Here is a 19,140-nt window from a genome sequence, read left to right as displayed (position 1 = left end):
AATAAAGTTTGATTCCAAACACACTGTTGCCTTCAGAATTCCTTTGTAGCTCCCTAACTGACATGCTGGGTATTTTGAAAGACATTTTCAGTCTTGTAGCCAAGGTGTTTACTTGTATTTTGGATTCTGCTTCTGTCCCATTCTGGACTTGACCATTTCACAAAAGTACCTGGGTACAATGTCAGATGACATTGGCTGTCACCGGATTAATTAAATTTTACCAGATTTTACAGAAATACATATGAAAAAGGCTTGCAGCCCAAAAAACTTAGTGGAATTCTATTAAAATCAGCACAGAATTAGTATTGCAAAAGTGATTTATTGAAGCCTAGGTGTGATGAAAGAGGATGTGAAGTCTGAAGCAAACATACCAAGAGAGCAGGCAGTTTATGCTCTTTATTTTAAAGCAAATGGATGACCACTATATATGAAATACAGCAAAATAAACAGTTTCAGTCAGATGCAGAAAAGTGCTTCAAACAACGGACTGGCTTGGTGTAGGTATACCATCATAATCATCTGAGTAGTGCTGATACTGGTCAGTAAGAAGAGGCTGATGCAACTCATCCTTATTTTTCTTGACACGTATGATACATGCGGCAGCAGCAAAGATAATTGCAACAAGAACCAGTGCAGTCACTATTGCAATAGTTATCATCTCTGTGACACGGAGAGCCCGACCTACAGGAAGGAAGGCAAAAAGAAATTTATTAAAAGTAAATGTGAAGTATATGTATAAACATCAGACCAAGCAGATCAAAGTTCTATATTTGTCATTATTTAATGAGTTGTGAAATAGAACTAGTTCAAATTTTGGTTGATAATATTTTTTTCCAAAATGTGAAAAAATTTCAGTCTCTCTTGTTAGAGTTTAAAAACAGTCCTGGATATTTCTTTTGACATCTGGTTTATGAGGGATTTGTATTCTCTGTAGTGATTTAATGGAGACATAAGTTATAGGAATAAGGACCTTCTGCAAGATTTAGATCCAAATGAGAACTCCAAAAATTGAAGTGGATAGTGGGAGGTTCATTTAGGAGAAATCTATAATCAGCAGCTATTTGTCTGTACTAAATCCTAAACATAACTGATTTGTAAAGAAAGGAAAGAGAAATAGACCTTTACAAAGGCATGAAGTATTATTTGTGAAATTTGAAACAACTTTGTTAATTTGATGCATAAACTTCAAGGGAGAAAGACATGATGAGAAAAAAAGAATCATCTATGTTGTACAGCTTACCTGGCCACTCAACTTCATAGCTGTATCCCAGGTTTTCTGGTGCAGTGACAAACATTTCATTATTGGTAACTGGAGGCCAGAAAGGCACCATGTTGTACTGTCGGTTGTGTCCAATAGGGGCATTCTCCAGTGGATAAGTTGAGATATCTGTAATGAAAGTCAAATCACATTTCGGTAAATAAAGCCAAAATATTTTGCCCTACTTCATTTTTTTTTTTTCTGGAATGTGGGCCAGGGATTTGAGTACCTCTTTTTGTTTTTTCTTTTTTTCTTTTGTTCCTAACTGAAGTTAATGCAGAAGGATTGGTTTTCCAGTGCTACAGATCCAGAATGAATGCTCTGCTTTGTACAAAAGCAAGATCACTAATGATAACCCTGTTTTTTAACAGAAACCATCAGTAAACTGTAAACCTTTGTGTCTGTGTTGGGCTTGTCTTCTTGCATGGAAAAGGAGAAATATATATATAGATATATATTGGAAAACCTTTTTGCTACAATCTGGCTTTGATTGTAACAGTGATGAAGTGATCTTTCACGCAGTTCAGGAAGCAGCTGATATGAACTCCACTGGAAATTTTTGCAGTGATATGGTAAAATTGCTCTCTGACATGGGAAAAAATACATGAAGCAGGTCATAGAATCTGTACAAAGAAGTCTCAGTTGTGCGAAAGAATCTGTCTTCTGTAGAATGAAGAGAGACTGGGTTGTCCTAAAAGGAATACAGCTGCTTTTGCAAACTAATTCATAGGCATTAAGGTTACACAGAGTTCTCTCCCAGGTTCACTGATGCTAATCTCCCCACCTTTTTTTTTTTCTTTTTTTTGCTTCTTTGGGGTTCCTTCTTTCTGTGACCATGAGATTGTGAAGTTCACTATCATGCAAGCAGAAAGTGGGGCAATAAATAAAATCACAACCCCAGATTTCAGAAAAGCTAAATTTGGCCTCTTCAGGACCTTCTTGGAAGAATCCATGAGAATGGTTCCTGGAAGGAAGAAAGGTCCAAGAGAGCTAGTTCAAAGACCACTTCCTCCAGCCAGAGGCTCCAAAACAGTGCATGTGCATATGAAAGAAATCAGACAAAGGGGAGACCCAGATGGATGAACAAAAACTCCTGTCAAAACTCACATACAAGCAGGAGATATACAGGAGGTGAAAGCAGGGACAGGCACTTGGGCTTAATATAGCAATGTTATCAGAATATGCAGATCATCTTGGAAAGGGCATGGCAATCAGAAGAGGTGCCTGAGGACTGGAAGAAAGCAAATGTCATCCCACTACAACAAGGGCAAGAAGGAATACTCTGGGAACTACATGCCAGTCAGCCTCTCTTCAATTCCTAGAAAGGTGATGGAACAGCTCTTCCTGAAGGCCATCTCTAAGCACATGGAAGATAGGGAGCTGATCAAGAGTGGTCAGCATGGATTAACTAAAGGGAAATCATGCTTAACCCACCTGCTTGCCTTCTAATATGGGACAACTGGCTGGATTGATGAGGGAAAGAGCTGTGAATGTTGTCTACCTGGACTTCAAGCAAGGCTTTTTACACTGTCTTCCATGACATCCTCATAGGTAGGCTGGATGAGATGAAATTGCAAACTGGCTGATGTTGAGGTGGATTGCAAACTTGGTGAATAGCTGGTCTCAGAGAGTTGTGGTCATTGGTACAGAGTCTAGTTTGAGATCTGTTACTAGTGGTGTCCCAGAAGGATCAATAATGGGTCCAGTATTCTTTAACTTATTCATCAGTGATTTGGATAGTGTGCTTTCTGAGCAATATTGTTGATGGTATGAAACTAGGAGTAGTTGCTGGTAGCCCAGAGTGCTGTGCTGTCATTCAGAAGGGTCTGGGGAGGCTGGACAGATGAGCAGAGAGGAGCATTTTGAAATTGGGGAAAAGTGCAGGGTCCTGCATCTGGAGAGGAGAAACCCCATGAAACAGTACAGGCTGGAGCTGACCTACTGGAAAGTAGCTCTGTGGAGAGGGACCTAGTGGGCAACAAGTTGTCCAGCCAGTTATTGTCGCCAAGAAGGCCGATGGTATCCTGGGCTGCATCAGGAAGAGCATTGCCAGCAGCTCAAGGGAGGCAATCCTCCTTCTCTACTCAGCTCTGGTGAGGCCTCACCTGAAGCACTGTGTCCAGCTCTGGGCTCCCCAGGACAAGAGAGACATGGAGTTCCTGGAGCAAGTCCAGGGAAAGGCTAGTAGAATGATTCAGGGTCTGGAGCATCTCTCATATGAAGAGAGGCTGATGGAGCTGGGTCTGTTCAGCCTAGAGAAGGCTCAGAGGAAATCAGACAGGTATATATAAATGTCTGAAGAGAGGGTGTCAAGAGGATGGGGCCAGAGTCATCTTGGTGGTACCAGGCAATAGGGCAAGAGGCAGTGGGCATAAACTAAACCACCAGAAGTTCCACCTGAACATGAGAAAACTGTACTGTGAGGGTGTCCAAGCAGTGGAATAGGTTTCTCAGAGAGATTATGGAGTCTCCTTCACTAGAGATATTCAAGAGCCATCTGGACACAATCCTGAGCAATGTGTTCCAGGTGACCCTGACTGAGCAGGGAGGTTGGACTGGATGACCTCCAGTGGTCCCTTCCAGCATCAACCATTCTGTGATTCTGTGTGATTTTGTGGTTCTGTCTTACCTCCTTCTCTCTCTTTCACTTTCTCCCTTATTCCTTTTCACTCTCCTTTTTGGAGTTAAAGAAGTAAGGGCAGCAACAGTAAACATAATTTGAAAGGATATGGAAATGGTTATGGAATGCTGGCAGTAAATAACAAAAGTTGTCAAAATTAATTTTTGGGGTGTGCATGATGTCTGACCTTGTTTGGCAAAAGCATAGGTATTTACTCCATTTTCCATTATTTACAGTAACAGAATGTCCATGAAGTAATTGGACCTTCAATGTTATGCTGTCTTTGCTCTATGGAGATGATATATCTGCACATTTTGATTTCTTGAATTGTACCTGGTATTTCTGGAGAAGTGTCTTCAGAGACTGTGATTTGAAAATGTGTGTCAGTGGGGTGAGGAAGGAAACTTGCTTGTTATTACTGCCTTTGTTAACTACACAAACTAGTTAAAATTCCAGTCCTCTCTCCTAATCTTAGGGGCATCTTTCTGCCCCACAAGAAACAGCTGAGCTTATGTATCTACAAAGACTGACAGCCACCCATACCATCTCTGTCCATGACAGCATCTTACCTGCAGAATACCTTCTCAGCCACTCATCAAACACAGCATCTGTAAACGTGTGCAGGAGGACAAAAATAGGATCATTTGGTGATAAATGTGTTTGTCCTCCTGTCCCATTCAAAAATAGATGAGCCAAATTGTGAAGACTTCGAACTGCTGGGTCATATTTCCCTGAAGGATCACTGTACCCTGAATATGCAAACAAAGAACATAAAAAATCCCAGTGAAGACTTGCAGACCATCTGGACACTTTTCTCTCTGAAAGGCTACTATGTTGTTGTGTTGCTTCGCTTAATATAAATGAGTAACAATTTCTCTATGTACTGGAATTTGATAAATGTCCCTAGAATGCATGATTTTTAGATTTCAATAGCCTTTGCAAGAGAATGCTGAGAATGTGGAGTGCAAGGCTGCTGGGTTCTAATGAAAAAATGGCCAAAACAACATATAAAATGTAGCATGAAAACAAAGGTATATATTTGGGACCTACATACCTTTCAACATAATTGAAATAGTTGCATGTGTTTTCTAAATGTTTTCTAATAAGGCCGCTGTTATATTTCCATACATCATTTCCATGCTTATTGTGAACACATCTCAGAAAGCTTCATAAACTTGCTTTTTTCCAGTGAAGATACCCTATGTAACTCTGTTGGTACCCAGCAAGTCTCAGCCCTCATGTCAGATGTCAGGATCTGAAGTGTCATGAAAATGTCTCCTGTTTTCAAACTTTGGCCAAACTTGAAAACAGGAGAAATCCCTGAAGTGTGGATGTGGCTTTGATGTGGCTTTGAGCAAGCTGGTCTAGTGGAAGGTGTCCCTGCCCATGGCAGGGGTGTTGGAACCAGATGACCTTTAATGTCCCTTCCAACCCACACCATTCTGTGAATCTATGATTATGATACTTCAATGGTTGGTTCAGACTCTTGTTTTTGTTCTCCACAAAAAAGAAAATAGAGCAGATCCTCCCCATTTTAGGAGTTATGCCTCTTCAAAAGAGCCAGAGATACAAGGGTAACTGCTCTGAGCACTTGTTTGCCTTGTTTAAGGATGCATCTGCATCAATCTACAGATAAAGGCTGTCTGTTTTCAGCAATGGCAACTTAATACTAGGTTGAGAGAACCTGATCTCAGCTACATAATACACCAATGACAGACTATTCAGGCTTTTATGCATTTAAAGAACTGACATAAGTTATGAAGTAAGTTACCCAGAGGTTATTTCCAGTTAATACTAAGCTAATACTTAATTTGAAGAGCAATGTGTTCTTACTATCCAGTAGACTGTTTCCAAACTCATACTTCCAACAAGAATAATGACAAGCCTACTTCCTTGATTTATTTATCATTGTTCTAGTTCCTTTTATTTGCTGTGTTCTAGGTCCTTTTATTTGTTATGTTTACCTTCTACTGTGTTACGGAAACTGTCTGTTGAATTAGAATAGAAAGGAGGAGTGTCAAATACACCAACTTCCAAACACTGAGCAACATCCTCAGGCTCTGGGAGACGCTGTACCATAGGCCGTGCAACATTTCCAGCAGGATTTCTTCGGATGGGACCACCCTCAGTGCCTGGGGTGGAGAGAAGAGAGAGGAAACTACCACTGCAAAACTGCAGGCTGCAGAATGCGTCCTTCTAATGGCTAAACCAGGAAGAAGAAAAAGGAAGCCCCCCCCCAGTGGTATTCATAGTGTATGAATAGGTAGTTTCTCATGTCAGGCAAAGAATCTGAATCTTCATGGGGTCCTGCATGCTGGATCCTTTGCACTAGGATTTTAAACCCCAAAACATCTGTAAGCCTCTCACTGAAATCTGTGGTTCTCCAAGTGCTCTGGGAAATTTTTCCGTGGTTTTTCAATGTGATTTCTTGAGACTCAGAAAAAAAGTTTTGAGGATGTCCTGAGAGAGTAGCTGAGGAAAGGACTACAGCTAATTCTTTAGGTAACTAACCAAATACTGTGGTGTTTTTCCTATTTCCCCACCCTATTTCCATGAAGATGCTGAGTTGTGGCTTGCAAGTGATGAATATACAGTAGTCTTGCTGCGAGTTTTTTAGTTGTAGCTGAAGTAAACATTTTAGGATTCAGTATCCTTCACATTGAAAATATGCTCTACATAGTTAACATGGCGATTCATTAGTTCTTCCCTTTTTAGGAGTAGAATGCCATGAAAGTGATAAATAGAGCTGTCAGAAGAAAACTCAGGCTTCAGTTAAGAAATAACACTGCCAGATTTAATTATTTATGGTAGAGGAGATGAATAAATGCTATATAAAAAAAGAAGTCAAAGCATTTAGGTCTTCCTCTGCTACAAGCTCCTGATGGAATTTTGAACTGCTTGGAGCCTCAGTGAAAGACAGATGATAGGTATGTACTATCTCAGAAGAGTGATGAAACTTGGATCTAGAATATTCAAAACTACTTTAATACCTTTTTTTTTTTTCTGAGAAAAGCCATTGCAATGTAAATTATTATACTTATTTATGATCAAAAGGATTTTCTTTCCAAATATCTGACAGTAGTTGTACTTACTGTTACAGATGGTTCCCAAAGTTTCATAGTCTTCTACATTTTCACATATCACTCGCCACTGAGAGAAGATTGAGTTCTGGCTGATAAGAGAGACATCAAAATTGCTTCTAGCTCCCATCAAGTCATCTGAGCAGATATCACAGGTGTTTTGTCCTGTTGCAAAATTCCAGTAGGGCAGTCCAAAAGTGGGGTCCTGAAGCATGTTCTAAACCACACAAATATGACATTTAATATATGTGTGACTCAGACAGCTATAATATTCATTGCTAGACAGATGTTAAAAATGCATCTTAGTAAGAGTCAGAGTCCTGCCTCTGTGGAGGAGAGGAAATCTATGGAAAATCTATGAATTCTACTTAAAGCTTTAGGTAGGTTTTCACGTTGATGCCCTTTTTTCAAAGAACAGGTAGTTAGGCTACTGCATTGAGTTATGGGTCTCCCTCATTAATAGGACAATAATTCTTCCATGAAACATTGTGAGTAGCAAGAAACATCCCTCAGTTCAAGAAGGACAGGGAATTGCTTGAAAGAGTCTAGCGCAGAGCCACAAAGATGATGAAGGGAGTGGAGCATCTCCCTTGTGAGGAGAGGCTGAGGGAGCTGGGTCTCTTTAGCTTGGAGAAGAGGAGACTGAGGGGTGACCTCATCAGTGTTTACAAATACGTAAAGGGTGGTGTCATGATGATGGAGCTAGGCTTTTTTCAGTGATATCCAGTGGTAGGACAAGGGACAATGGGTGTAAACTGGAGCATAGGAGGTTCCATGTTAACATCAGGAAGAACTTCTTTACTGTGAGAGTGACAGAGCACTGGAACAGGCTGCCCAGGGGGTTGTGGAGTCTCCTACATTGGAGATATTCAAGGCCCGCCTGGACAAGTTCCTGTGTGATGTACTCTAGGTTACCCTGCTCTTGCAGGGGGGTTGGACTAGATGATCTTTCGAGGTCCCTTCCAACCCTTGGGATTCTGTGATTCTGTGTTAATACTGATATCCTATTTCCCAACATATTGAAAGGCCTGTTGACAGCAGCAGTGTTCCACAGAATATCTACAATAACTGTGGAAAAAATGACAAAATGGAAAAATAAGGAAAAGGGGTACTAGCCCTTCAGATTGTCATTGTTTCTAGTATGGGTTTGAGTTAAAAAGTTCCCGAGTCCTGGCTGTGTTCTGTGTCCTGGCTCTCAGTATTTGTATACCAAGATGTGTTGGTCAGCCTGAGTAGTTTAACTAATGATCAAGTTTACCAATATAAATAGGAAAATTTTTACATCACAGAGATCTAGAACTCCTTGGGACTTACACATAATGAAATACCACAAATGTCAAATACGAGTTTTTGAAAGGACTTTGTGGCTCAGCCTGAGGCAGAGCCATTGAAGCTAGTGGAAACACTTGAAGTGATTTCAAAGACTGTTTAAATCTGACCTTGAAAACTTAATATTCTCTTCTTAAGAAGGGGGATGGTTCATAAAATACTGTTTTCCTTTTATAAGTCTGCACAAGGAAAAGGAAACAAGAGAATCACTGGTTTGTGGAACAGAGTATAACAAAACACTGAGTTTTCTAACCAGTTACAGTAATTATACAAATAAAATGTGATTCTGAATCCCCAAGACATCTCTGTAGTACTTTTCTTTAGAAATTCTGCTGCTTTGATTAGTCTAACTTAGTCAAAAGCAGGGCCTTGATATTAAAGATAAGACTGGCAATAACAATTCTTGGTCCAATGAAATGCCTTCTACAGATATTTCTAGAATTTGTATCTATTTTTACAGGAGATTTTAATGTAACTTTTAGTTTTCATTACTCTGAAATATTTTTTAACATCTCTATAGCAATGACTAAAACCTAAATGCGCAGTTTAGTGTACCAAAAGAGTTAGAGAAATTGAAGCAGAATTATTTCAATGCATAGAAAGAACTGCTATAATTTTTGCCTATTGGAACGTGAGAAGTTCTGTAACGGTACAAAACATAGCATGAACACATGGTTTAACATTAACATGAAATTTACCTGCATGTCTCTTTCAAGCTGCAGTAAATGGTATCTATGCCACGTGACAAAAGCTGGTCCCTCATGAGAGAAATCAACTCCTCCAAAACTCTGCTGCCCTATACCAAGGAAAGTCTTCCTGACAGAATAATAATGAGACCATACAAAGTAGTTATAAATGGAGATATTCTCGAACTGTGGTGTGTTGCCATCTGGTCCAAATATTTCCTCACGTCTTCGTGTGGCAATAACAATGTCAGGATGGATTGTCACCTTGGCTTGGTGTATAGCATTCACAAAACGCCTCCTTTCTTCTGCAGTCAGATCCAGAAGATTCCTCCTGACTATAAGGATATAGAAGAAGCAAGTTACTAAAGTAACAAACATTTAAGTCTGATCTCACAGGAATAATTACTTTTGCATCCAATAATTCCAGGTAAGTCCACTTTTCTTCAGGTTTTGATCTATTTTTTATTAAAGCAATTCAAAGAATATTGAGCATAAATAGAAAATGTTATTTATTATCAGAAAGGATGAGCGAGATAAAAATAAACCCCCAAAACTTATGGGGTTAGCGCTTTTAGAAGCTTTGTTACAGTTTATCTTTCCATCCTGTGAGAGAAATAACAAAGACAGTTTTTGTCATACAAAACCTTTTAGAACTTCATCTAATATAGTGAAGGTTTCCTGTGGTAATACTTTGCAAGAAAAGAATACTATATGGCAATTTATAACAGTCAGAAGCTCTGCTACGTGACAGTTCGGTGTAGTATGCTGTTTATGCTTAAGCAGTTGCAGGAAAAATGGCAGATTGATCAGTGAATTGTAAGTTGTGAATTTCACACAGTACAACATCTGTGTTTAGTGTCATTACCTGACATTATAAACAATAGCCATATATTAGTCTTTATTAGCAGTATATCTCAAAACCATTTAAAAATATCATTGTCCGGACATAGACAGTGAAACAAGGAAGAAAATTGACTTGTTGAAATACCAGTATATCATCAAGAGGAACAGTTCTTTGCTTCCAAACATCACTTTGCTTCCAATCCACCACTCTTTCACCTGGACTGAGGAGATTTTGGACTAAGTTTAGACTAAGACACAGATAGAACTCACAGCTGTTCTTCAACATACACTCATTTTCATTCCAAAAAATACTGTAATAGCTGTAGCTGTTCAAATGAGTGATAGATCGTGTTGATACAAGAAGCAACAAGTTTTCAGCATGAATCAATATGAAGAATAAAACTGAATTGCATTTCACTATATGAAATTAATTCAGTGGGGGATATTTTGACTTCATTGGAGTTTATAGAAGTACTTTTATGAAACATGAATCTCATCCAGGGACTCTGTATCCTGACACGTTTTTCTGTTTTGTAGAACTACTGAACTGATAGGCTAGCCCTGGTCAGTGAAGGGTTTTTGTTGCTGATTTTAAGCACAGCACTAAAAATATTAGTCTAATTTTGATTTACATAGTCACCTTAACCTTTTAATTTTTCAAAATATGTGCCTGATCCACAATAAAAGAAACTGACTATTCTTAAGGTTAGGCATGAATTTAGAAGATACAATGGCACCAAATTACACTTTACAGCTATTTTATGTGGATATGCCAATGGTAATACAATAATTATTTTTGAAGTCTGAGTAGCTGGGTCTAGTTCCATGGATGGGCAAAAGAAGTGACTTCTATGTGGAAACTCAAAGCATAATAAGAAGCTAATTTCCCCTGCTTAGGACTTTCAGGGTTTAAGCGCAGCCACTAACGCAAAATCATACAGCCACTAGCTCACTTCCACCTGGCCTTCTTTCCCCCTGCACCTGGAGGGATGGGGAGGAGAATCAAAACAATGTAACTCCCATGGGTTGAGATAAAACTAGTGCAGTAACTAAAGTGTAACACAAAACTGCTCCTGCTACCACAAATAGTAATAATGATAAGGGAAATAACAAGGGGAGAGAATATAAAACTGAAAGGGAAAAAGGAAAATAATAAACCCAAGTGACACACAATGCAATTGCTCAGCACCCGCTGACCAATACCCAGCCCAACCCGGGTGGCTCTGGCCATTTTATATACTGGGCATGATGTGCTGTGGTATGGAATACCCCTTTGGCTAGTTTGGGTCAGTTGTCCTGTCTCTGCTTCCTCCTGGCTTCTTGTGCTCTTCCTCACTTTCAGAGCATGAGAGACTGAAAAGTCATTGATCAGAATAAGCATTACTTAGCAACAACTAAAACCACCAGAGTGTTATCAGCACTGTTCCCAAACTAAAGTCGAAAACACAGCACTTGCACCAGCTACTAATAGTATAAAAAGCTGAACTCAGGACATTCATGTTGTCATGCATGATAAATCTGATTTTCTTTGCATTTGACTGAGTAGTAAAGGATTTAAGAAGCAACAAAAGTAAAAAGTGCTCTTGTATGCCCTAGAAAATCAGCTAATGCTGCTTTTTACCTATTTCCAGATTTACTTTGCTAAATTTGTGTATATTTACATTTATTTCTTGGTTATATTTCTGAGTTAACAGCATTGTTAATGAGAATGGGCCAGCACATCAGAGGGTGCAGCCTGGCTTAGCAAATCCAGTTCATGAGTCATACTTTTTTAGTTTGCTTCTTGAAACTCAAAGGACGAATAAAATCCTAAGGTCTTTGCCACAGCCCTCAATAAGTTGTTTTTAAGGAATCTTATTGTTAAGGTTTTGAATAGATAAACAGTCCTTTGTTAATCCCTGCTTGAACAAGCACTCACATTCATGGAGTTATTCCTGTCTTCTGAAAATAGTGGTGGTGCTTATTTCTGTTCTGCAAGAGACACTGTACATTTGTGTGAGGTGTCTGTTGTTTCTTATGTCAACAGGGCCTATCACTCATCTGGGAGATTATGGAATTTACAGGATTTCAATAACACCTTCAAACTTTCACTAATAAAGACTGAAATCTTGTCCGTTCAGATGATTTTGACTTGAGAACAAAAACCTGTCCCCAAGCCTGCTTGTCTTTTCCAATTTGCCAAAAATATTCAGTATTTTCCAGTCCCACAAGAATTTTATAACCATTTAAAAAAATTTTAGACATCTGTTTACTGACATTCTGGACTAAACCAAAACTGAAGAACTCTTAGAAATGGCCACCAGCCCCTGTCCTGATTTGCCTGAACAGCTGTTAGTCAGCAGCTAAGGTTTTAATGACATGGACAGCAGCATTTAAGTAAAAATTTATAAGGCCAAGCACATTGTTTAGAAATGTATAAAGGGATTTTGAATCAAAAGAATTAAAGTAATCACAAGGTATTTAACATGATACCTAGGTATGTATTATTCTCAAACATACAAACACACATACACACATGTACATACACACAATAGACATTGTTTTACTCTTAAATTATTCCAAAGAATACATTTTTTTCGACTTAAGTGTCCTATTATTTAATGGACTTGGTCCTAGTCCTGCACTGCGGTACAGGTTTTGTGTCTTCCTTTTATCAGGCAGTAAATGTAGCTTTCAACAATTCATCTAGCAGCTGCCTAAATGACACCTATGGCAATATACATTTACTGAATAAATGTAAGGGGCATTTTTTTATTATTATTATTTTAAAGAAAATAAATACATTATGTGCATTTAGAACAAGCACTGCCAATAGGCAATTTTCGTGTCATATTTCTGATGTTCTTACCTATATTGATTCGCTGGGTACAGGTGGGCCCGGTCCAGCCAGGACGACACGACCCACAGTTGTAACCAGAGAAGTTGCCATTGCACTGGCAGGTTTGGTTGAAGAAGCGTATTGGCCATTGCTCACGGTCGTCTCTCCCATCATGGATGTACTGTGGGCCATGGGGTCGTGAGTCGACAGTCACCTGGACGCACCGGCCCCGGCCCGTAGACACTCCACACCGGTCAGTACCTGGCCCAAACACAGGGAAATAGTCTGGGCAACACATGCCGCTCTGCAGGGACTCCACTGTAGCACACTGGCGAGGGAACTGAGCTCCAGCTTGGCTGAGCAGGCTAAGCAGCGGTGGCAGGGAGAGGAGCAGCAGTCCCGGGAGCTGCATGGTAGCACGTCCAGCAGAGCCGGCTCTGCCTGAGAGCTGTCTGGCTGTGCACGCTGCCGTCCCCAGTCCTGCGATGGGATACCCAGCTCTCACTACAGAGAGACAGAAAGGCGGGAGGGGGGTGGGGGTGTGTGTTGGAGGGGTGGGAAACAGAGGGAGGGGGGAGAGTTGGGGAGAGAAAGAATGAGTGGAGAGAGAGAAAAATAAAAACAAGTGATACAAACCTCCAGGCTGCCCCTTCCACCCCCAGAAATGCCTTGAAACCCTGCACCTCAACACTCTAACTGGAAAAGTGAATAAATCTGGCTGCAGACACTAATATTCTTCTCTCATTATCTGCACGAAAGAGAGTAACCATCTAGAGCTCACTGACTTCTAAGTGCTTCCCAAATGTTCACCCACTTTGTATATATTCCAGCCAGATTTAATTCATTACCATAAAAAGCTAAAACTTGTCTAAGGCACCAGTTTTTTGAACCTTTTCTTTCAACCCCTTCCCCCACCCCCATGCCTTCCTTTTCTGTGTTTAACTATTGTATCTTGTCCTCTACTCAGCAGTTCCCCTCTGGGTTCCCATGTTGTTCCCTAATAACACTTCCACACAGAAAGTGAAGCTACAACACTTCATGTATTGTACCTGTTTTCCCTTTATGGTGTCTCTCCTCTGCTGAGATTCTGCTCTATCTACAGCTCTGCCTAACCCTGATAAACACTGCTAATTTCTCTCCTGGTTCAGTCTGCTTACTAATCCTTCTTCTACCAACACTGTATGGCTTGGCCTCACCCTCCTTCTATTAATCCTCTTTCTACTTCACTGCATTTCTCTGGACTTTAAGTACTTGAATAGCACATGATTTCTTTCATGCTTATCTCCTTGTGATTTTACAAGTTTTGCAAAGGTCAGAGACAAATACTTGAATTCAAAACAGAACAACTGTGTTGTGTTTTTTTTTTTTTTCTGTGTGTGTTTTTTTTTAATATAATTACTTGTGAAGAAAGACTTGCTTGAAAACAGACAAAGAACACTGGGGAAGTTCACATTTAGCAGACATTTAAAAAGCCTCCTAAAAATCTTCAAATACCTTTTTTAAGATCAGACCAAATTAAGTGACAAAGGTAAGTTATTTAGAAAATTAAACACTCAAATATTAAAGATTTCAAATTATTTATTTTGATAATCAAATGAAAAGACAGTGATCATATTGGAGTATCCTAAAATGCTAAATTCTGAGCAGGTGCTATGATGGGTAATCAAGAAAGAAAGACAGAAAAATAGCCCCTGAAATGAACAAAATTCTCTATTCCTTGCAAGGACGATTTCAGCTGAGCAGAACTTCCCTTATTCATTCTTACCCTCTTTCTAATCTGCTGGTGAGGATGGCTTTCAGTGGGGTGAGGACATTTGGTCAAGTAGCACCTTACCTGAAACTGGAGAATATTAACAAGTTTTCTGGGAAACGGTTCAGCCACAGTGTAACTGACATGGAGCACAATATGGGTTACCTACTCCTTCTGCTTCTCTACAGGCTAGTCAAAATGTGAGAGTGCACCCAATTCTGACAGGCCACAGAAATAGTTTTTTTGTGTGTTTCTTCTTGCCAGCCTGTCATGAAGCATGGCACAATCTTTCCATCTGTGGTTTGTATAATCAAACATGCAATAGCTTGCTTCAGTGTAAGACCAAGGTTTTATTACGCTTCTATAATATACAGATGTAGGTATATATAATATACTACTTCTATATATAGTTTATATATAGTTTATATATACACAGGAATAATTTATAATCCTTAAATAAAACTCTTTCTAGCTTTCATTTTATTCACCATTTGAGCCTATTTTCTCTCCTTTCCTATCTTATTCTGTATCCTTCATCTTTCCAAGCTTAAACCTTTTCTCTTTGAACATGTCTACTGGGACACAAGGCACAAATTCACTGTTACCACTTCAGAAGATAAAAGAGATCTAATAAAAAAAAACTCTTGAGATTTTATCTGAAAATAACTCCCAGATCAAAGAAGAAGCATCCAGGTTTTAGCTATGAATATTTAGCAAATCCAGCAAATTCATAATAAGCTTAGAAGAGATAAATCCTGCTCCTTAGACAAACTCTCAGTAAAAAAGAGCAGACATACTGACTGAAGTTGCTTGGCATTATAAAACTTCCCCTTATAATGGTGGACATGATGTAGGCCTTTTGTAAGCCTCCTGTGTAGCCAGCACTTATGAATTTTGTTCAGCAGACTACAAGAGCTGTACAGCTGAGCATAATTTACCCTCTTTGCACCCAGATGTTCCCTTGGGGTTCCTGCTGGAAATCTAGCTGAATAGTCTGGAGGTATGCAATCCCTTTTATAGTCTTTATTTTTATATTCTTGCTCCCCTACTGTGTCTGGAAAAATTTGACCTTGGAATTTTCCAAATTATCCAAATGCACAGCATCTCTGTTTCTCTGGCTCTGTTCAGAAATGGCTTGACTACCTGAGCCAGTTAATGGGGAAGAAGCCAGGGTGTGAACCTCTAATTGCCTTCATACTAAAACCCCTGCAGAGAGTTAGTTAATATGCTAGAAATTTGCATGTAGTCTGCACAATTTTCCTTGTGTTCTTGATGCTGGGAACAGGTCTCTTTGCAGCCACATGAAGTTTAGCTGTGGCCTATAGCCTAACTGACTGTAGAAAGTTATGAAAATATAGCCAGTTGTATTTGTGCTTGAGTGGTGATGAAAGCTGATGTGCTGGTTCTGATTCACCTAATGCTGGCTATACAGTCAGTCATCAGTTCTCTGGGAGCTACTTTAGTGAGTACCCAAGATTTACAAATTCTTTAAACTTTTATGTACTTTGAGAGCTACTGTAGTTCACTAAGAGTTTTATTCCAAACAAGTAGAGCCCTAGAAAAATTAGACTTTGTCAACTATGCCTAAGTTGTATGGGAAGTAATTTAATGTTATTACTGTTACATGTGTGTCACCTCTGGTGTGATGACACCACAGTACAGGTATTTGTAAGTTGAATATTGGAGTAGTCAATTCAATTTGGCAGTGGGCCTATGAGCATCTGAAATGAAGGTGCAACCGTGGTAGCCTTCATCATCTTAATCTTCTGAAGGTTTAGAAACCAACAGCCTCATCTTCAAGTGGTGTAAACTGATCCATGATTTACATCACCTGTGGATCCTGGCTAAGTCTTACATGCCTTAAAGTCTTTTTGTCATATTTGAGTAGTTTTGTGTTTTCTTTTTCCTTGTAAGTACCATTATTAGTCAATCTTTTCACAAAATAAGCCAGCTCCTCAGTTTACAAAGCCAGCTTTGAATTGATTTGAATTTATTTTTCCTTTGCAGTAGAAGAAAATAGTGCTGCTTTTATCAAAAGTGAGGAGTTAAATATCACTTATATCGTAAGTGGGGGCTTTGAAGATAAATCAGAACTGACCTTCTGTTTCCTATATCTAAACACCTCAGTACAAAGACAAATATTCAGGTTTGGGTTCACATATGAATCCAAATGCTACTTGTGATGTTTCTTTGTGAAAAGCAAGTTACCAGAGCACACTTAATCATCTTCTGTGTCTCGATGTGAAAATGTGAAAAAAAAATAGTTTTCCAGAATGGAATTATATGTATTCCATCATATGATTTATGGAAAGTGATTTTTAATTCATTAGATTCTAAAATAATGAAAATTATTATGAGAAGCCAGTGTAATATTTTCATTTTAGCTGGAAAATATAATTTCAGATATTTGTACATAAAATCTGACATTTATATTCACTGAACATGATAGACAGTTCCAGTGCTTTATAAAGAAGTTGTTACTACTGTTAACACAGATTGCTCACTTTTGCTTTGCTCTATAGCTACTAAAATAAGGTTTATTGAAACTGCAGGCAAGTTATCAGGAAAATAGTATTGGAAGAAAGATGCTTCTGTCAATCATTTTAAAAAAATAAACTTGCATTTTTCGTGGAAAGGGGTTACCTGAAATGGCAGGTATGCTAGAATTTGCCTCTGGATCACATAGTACTGCAGGACCTTTAACTCAGCTTGAAAATGTCAGTATTTCTTGAGATGTGTCATAATCTGTGATTTATATACTGGAAATTATGAAATGACTTTTTTTTTTTTTTTCTGACTAAATAAGGCTTTCACTTTCAAAGTTAAAGAAACAAGGTCATTTTAACAATTCCTCTTCCTCTTCCCTCAATAAAAGAGTTCAATTGAAGTTGCAGAGCTTCTTCTAAGGATATTAGCAGGCAAAAATGGAAGACCATCTCATCCAGTAAATCTAGCAGAACCTCTGAAATGTTTGTGAAAAATTTAAGCAAGATCCCATGCTCTGTCAGCAACATGGGGGTCTCAATGAGATGCTCAGCAGCACATGTTAAGGTGCTCTGTAGGGCAAGTTGAAGGTCAGCTACATCACTGGTAAGAAGCCAGAAGCTTGGTCTGCCCTCCTTCCTTGAGGAGTTGCTTTTCAGCAGAGGCTGTCCCTCTGTGAGCCTTGTCACAACTGCTTAGCATTCGTGTCTGTGTCCAGGCTGGCTAGCATTCACCCTCTTTTCTGCTGGCTCTTCTGCCATGGGGAAAAGCCAGCCCTTGTTTCTTCCTGTCACCTTCACCTTCCAACCTTGTGTCTCCATCATTTTGAGTGTATCACTGAGCTTCTAAGCCTGACGACTGCTCTGTGCTACCCAGGGGCAGAAACTGGGACTCTGCACTGTGCTTGCTCATGAGCTGTGCTTGGGCATTCCTCAGTAGCAATCAATATTTGCATATTTATATATGTCATTACAGTGTAATGTTGCATGATTAGACAAATTAAATTGATAAAGATTATGTGAGATCACACATATACACACAAAAAAAGTTTTAGTGGTGAATGTAACGATTTGTGCTTTAACAATCACCAAAGAGATGTTATATCCACAGGAAAAATATAGCATTTTAAGCCACAGATTATATTAAATATCTTGATTATGGTGCCAGTTTCAGAGGCAGCCCAGAAACATCTTTCACAGGAGGTAGCATGGGTTCATTAATTTTAATATGATTTCTCATGTTTCTTTGAAAAACATTTTTCTGTTATAGCAAAGAATTACATAAATTTCAATTTGGGGGAAGAAAAGAAAGGAATTTCAGAGTTGAACACATTTTAATTTATTTTTACAGTTTTAACTATAAGGCAATTCCTGTTTACATAAGTAATCTGAAGAAATCTAGGATTTTATGTGAAATGAAGTAGGCAATCTTTGGACTGTTGTTGCCCTGTGGATGTCAAACAAACGGCATTAGTTTGAAACATGGGTAGGCCTTGGCAGTATCTTTCCAACATCTCAAATCTGAACACCTGGCTATCAAAAAATAACCTGTGATAACATGCAAGGTTGGTGTACAGGTGTCACGTTCGCTGATGGACGGAATATCCAAACACTGCCACCTCCCATTTTTTCTTCCTGTGCTCAGTTTTTAGGTGCAATGGGCCCTGAAAACATGTCCAGCAGAGTTTACTCCACTTTCTTGACTATTTGTATACTACATGGAATGGATGGGAAACTAGTTCATTCCCTCTCATGACTGAGAAACATAACAAAGTTATTTTTTTTGCCAGACTGTATTTGACGAAATATATATGTTTATCATTACTGTTTGTTGGAAAAAGACAGGAAAGCATAGGTGTGCAGCTGGTCTATAAACTTACTACTTGGCTGCACTGGGCCACCTGGACAATACTGTCTGTGTGGACAACAGTGAGATCACAAGAAAGTGCATGGCTCCACAAGTAAACAGTTCCTGAGCTGGCATAAATCTGGTTGTTTTCCTTAGGGTATAAAAGCAGGACCCTCTTGTGGCTGAATCTGAAGCCTCACCTATGGGTGGAGGCAGTGTGTAGGAATTTGTCCAGTTACCTGACACTCCCAGCATCAGCAGCAACAAGGCTTCCCAGCATGAAATGTGGGCTTGGTTGATGATTCGATGGTAATTGATGATGTATTTATTCTTAATCTCTGTTCTTTCTATGCAGCAATGATTTGATTCATTGGTAATTTTCCTCTGTGTTTTACTTATATCTGTCTAATGTGCTTTATTGTAC

At 39.1% G+C, this 19,140-nt stretch overlaps 1 protein-coding gene across 1 annotated transcript; it reads right to left on the bottom strand.

The window, feature by feature from the left end:
- Positions 1-381: 381 nt before the first annotated feature.
- TYRP1 (tyrosinase related protein 1) lies at positions 382-13,843 on the bottom strand. The gene is made up of 8 exons (XM_005154992.3): positions 13,684-13,843; positions 12,665-13,138; positions 8,986-9,308; positions 6,971-7,175; positions 5,843-6,010; positions 4,448-4,627; positions 1,241-1,387; positions 382-681 (listed from the first exon to the last, which is right to left on the bottom strand). The coding sequence occupies exons 2-8, from the start codon at positions 13,044-13,046 to the stop codon at positions 476-478; spliced, it is 1,611 nt and encodes a 536-aa protein (XP_005155049.1). The 5' UTR covers positions 13,047-13,138; positions 13,684-13,843; the 3' UTR covers positions 382-475.
- Between the last annotated feature and the right edge of the window lie 5,297 nt (positions 13,844-19,140).

Source organism: Melopsittacus undulatus, chromosome Z, assembly GCF_012275295.1.
Source record: "Melopsittacus undulatus isolate bMelUnd1 chromosome Z, bMelUnd1.mat.Z, whole genome shotgun sequence".
Lineage (NCBI taxonomy): Eukaryota > Metazoa > Chordata > Aves > Psittaciformes > Psittaculidae > Melopsittacus > Melopsittacus undulatus.
This window is presented reverse-complemented; position numbering and strand designations above follow the sequence as displayed.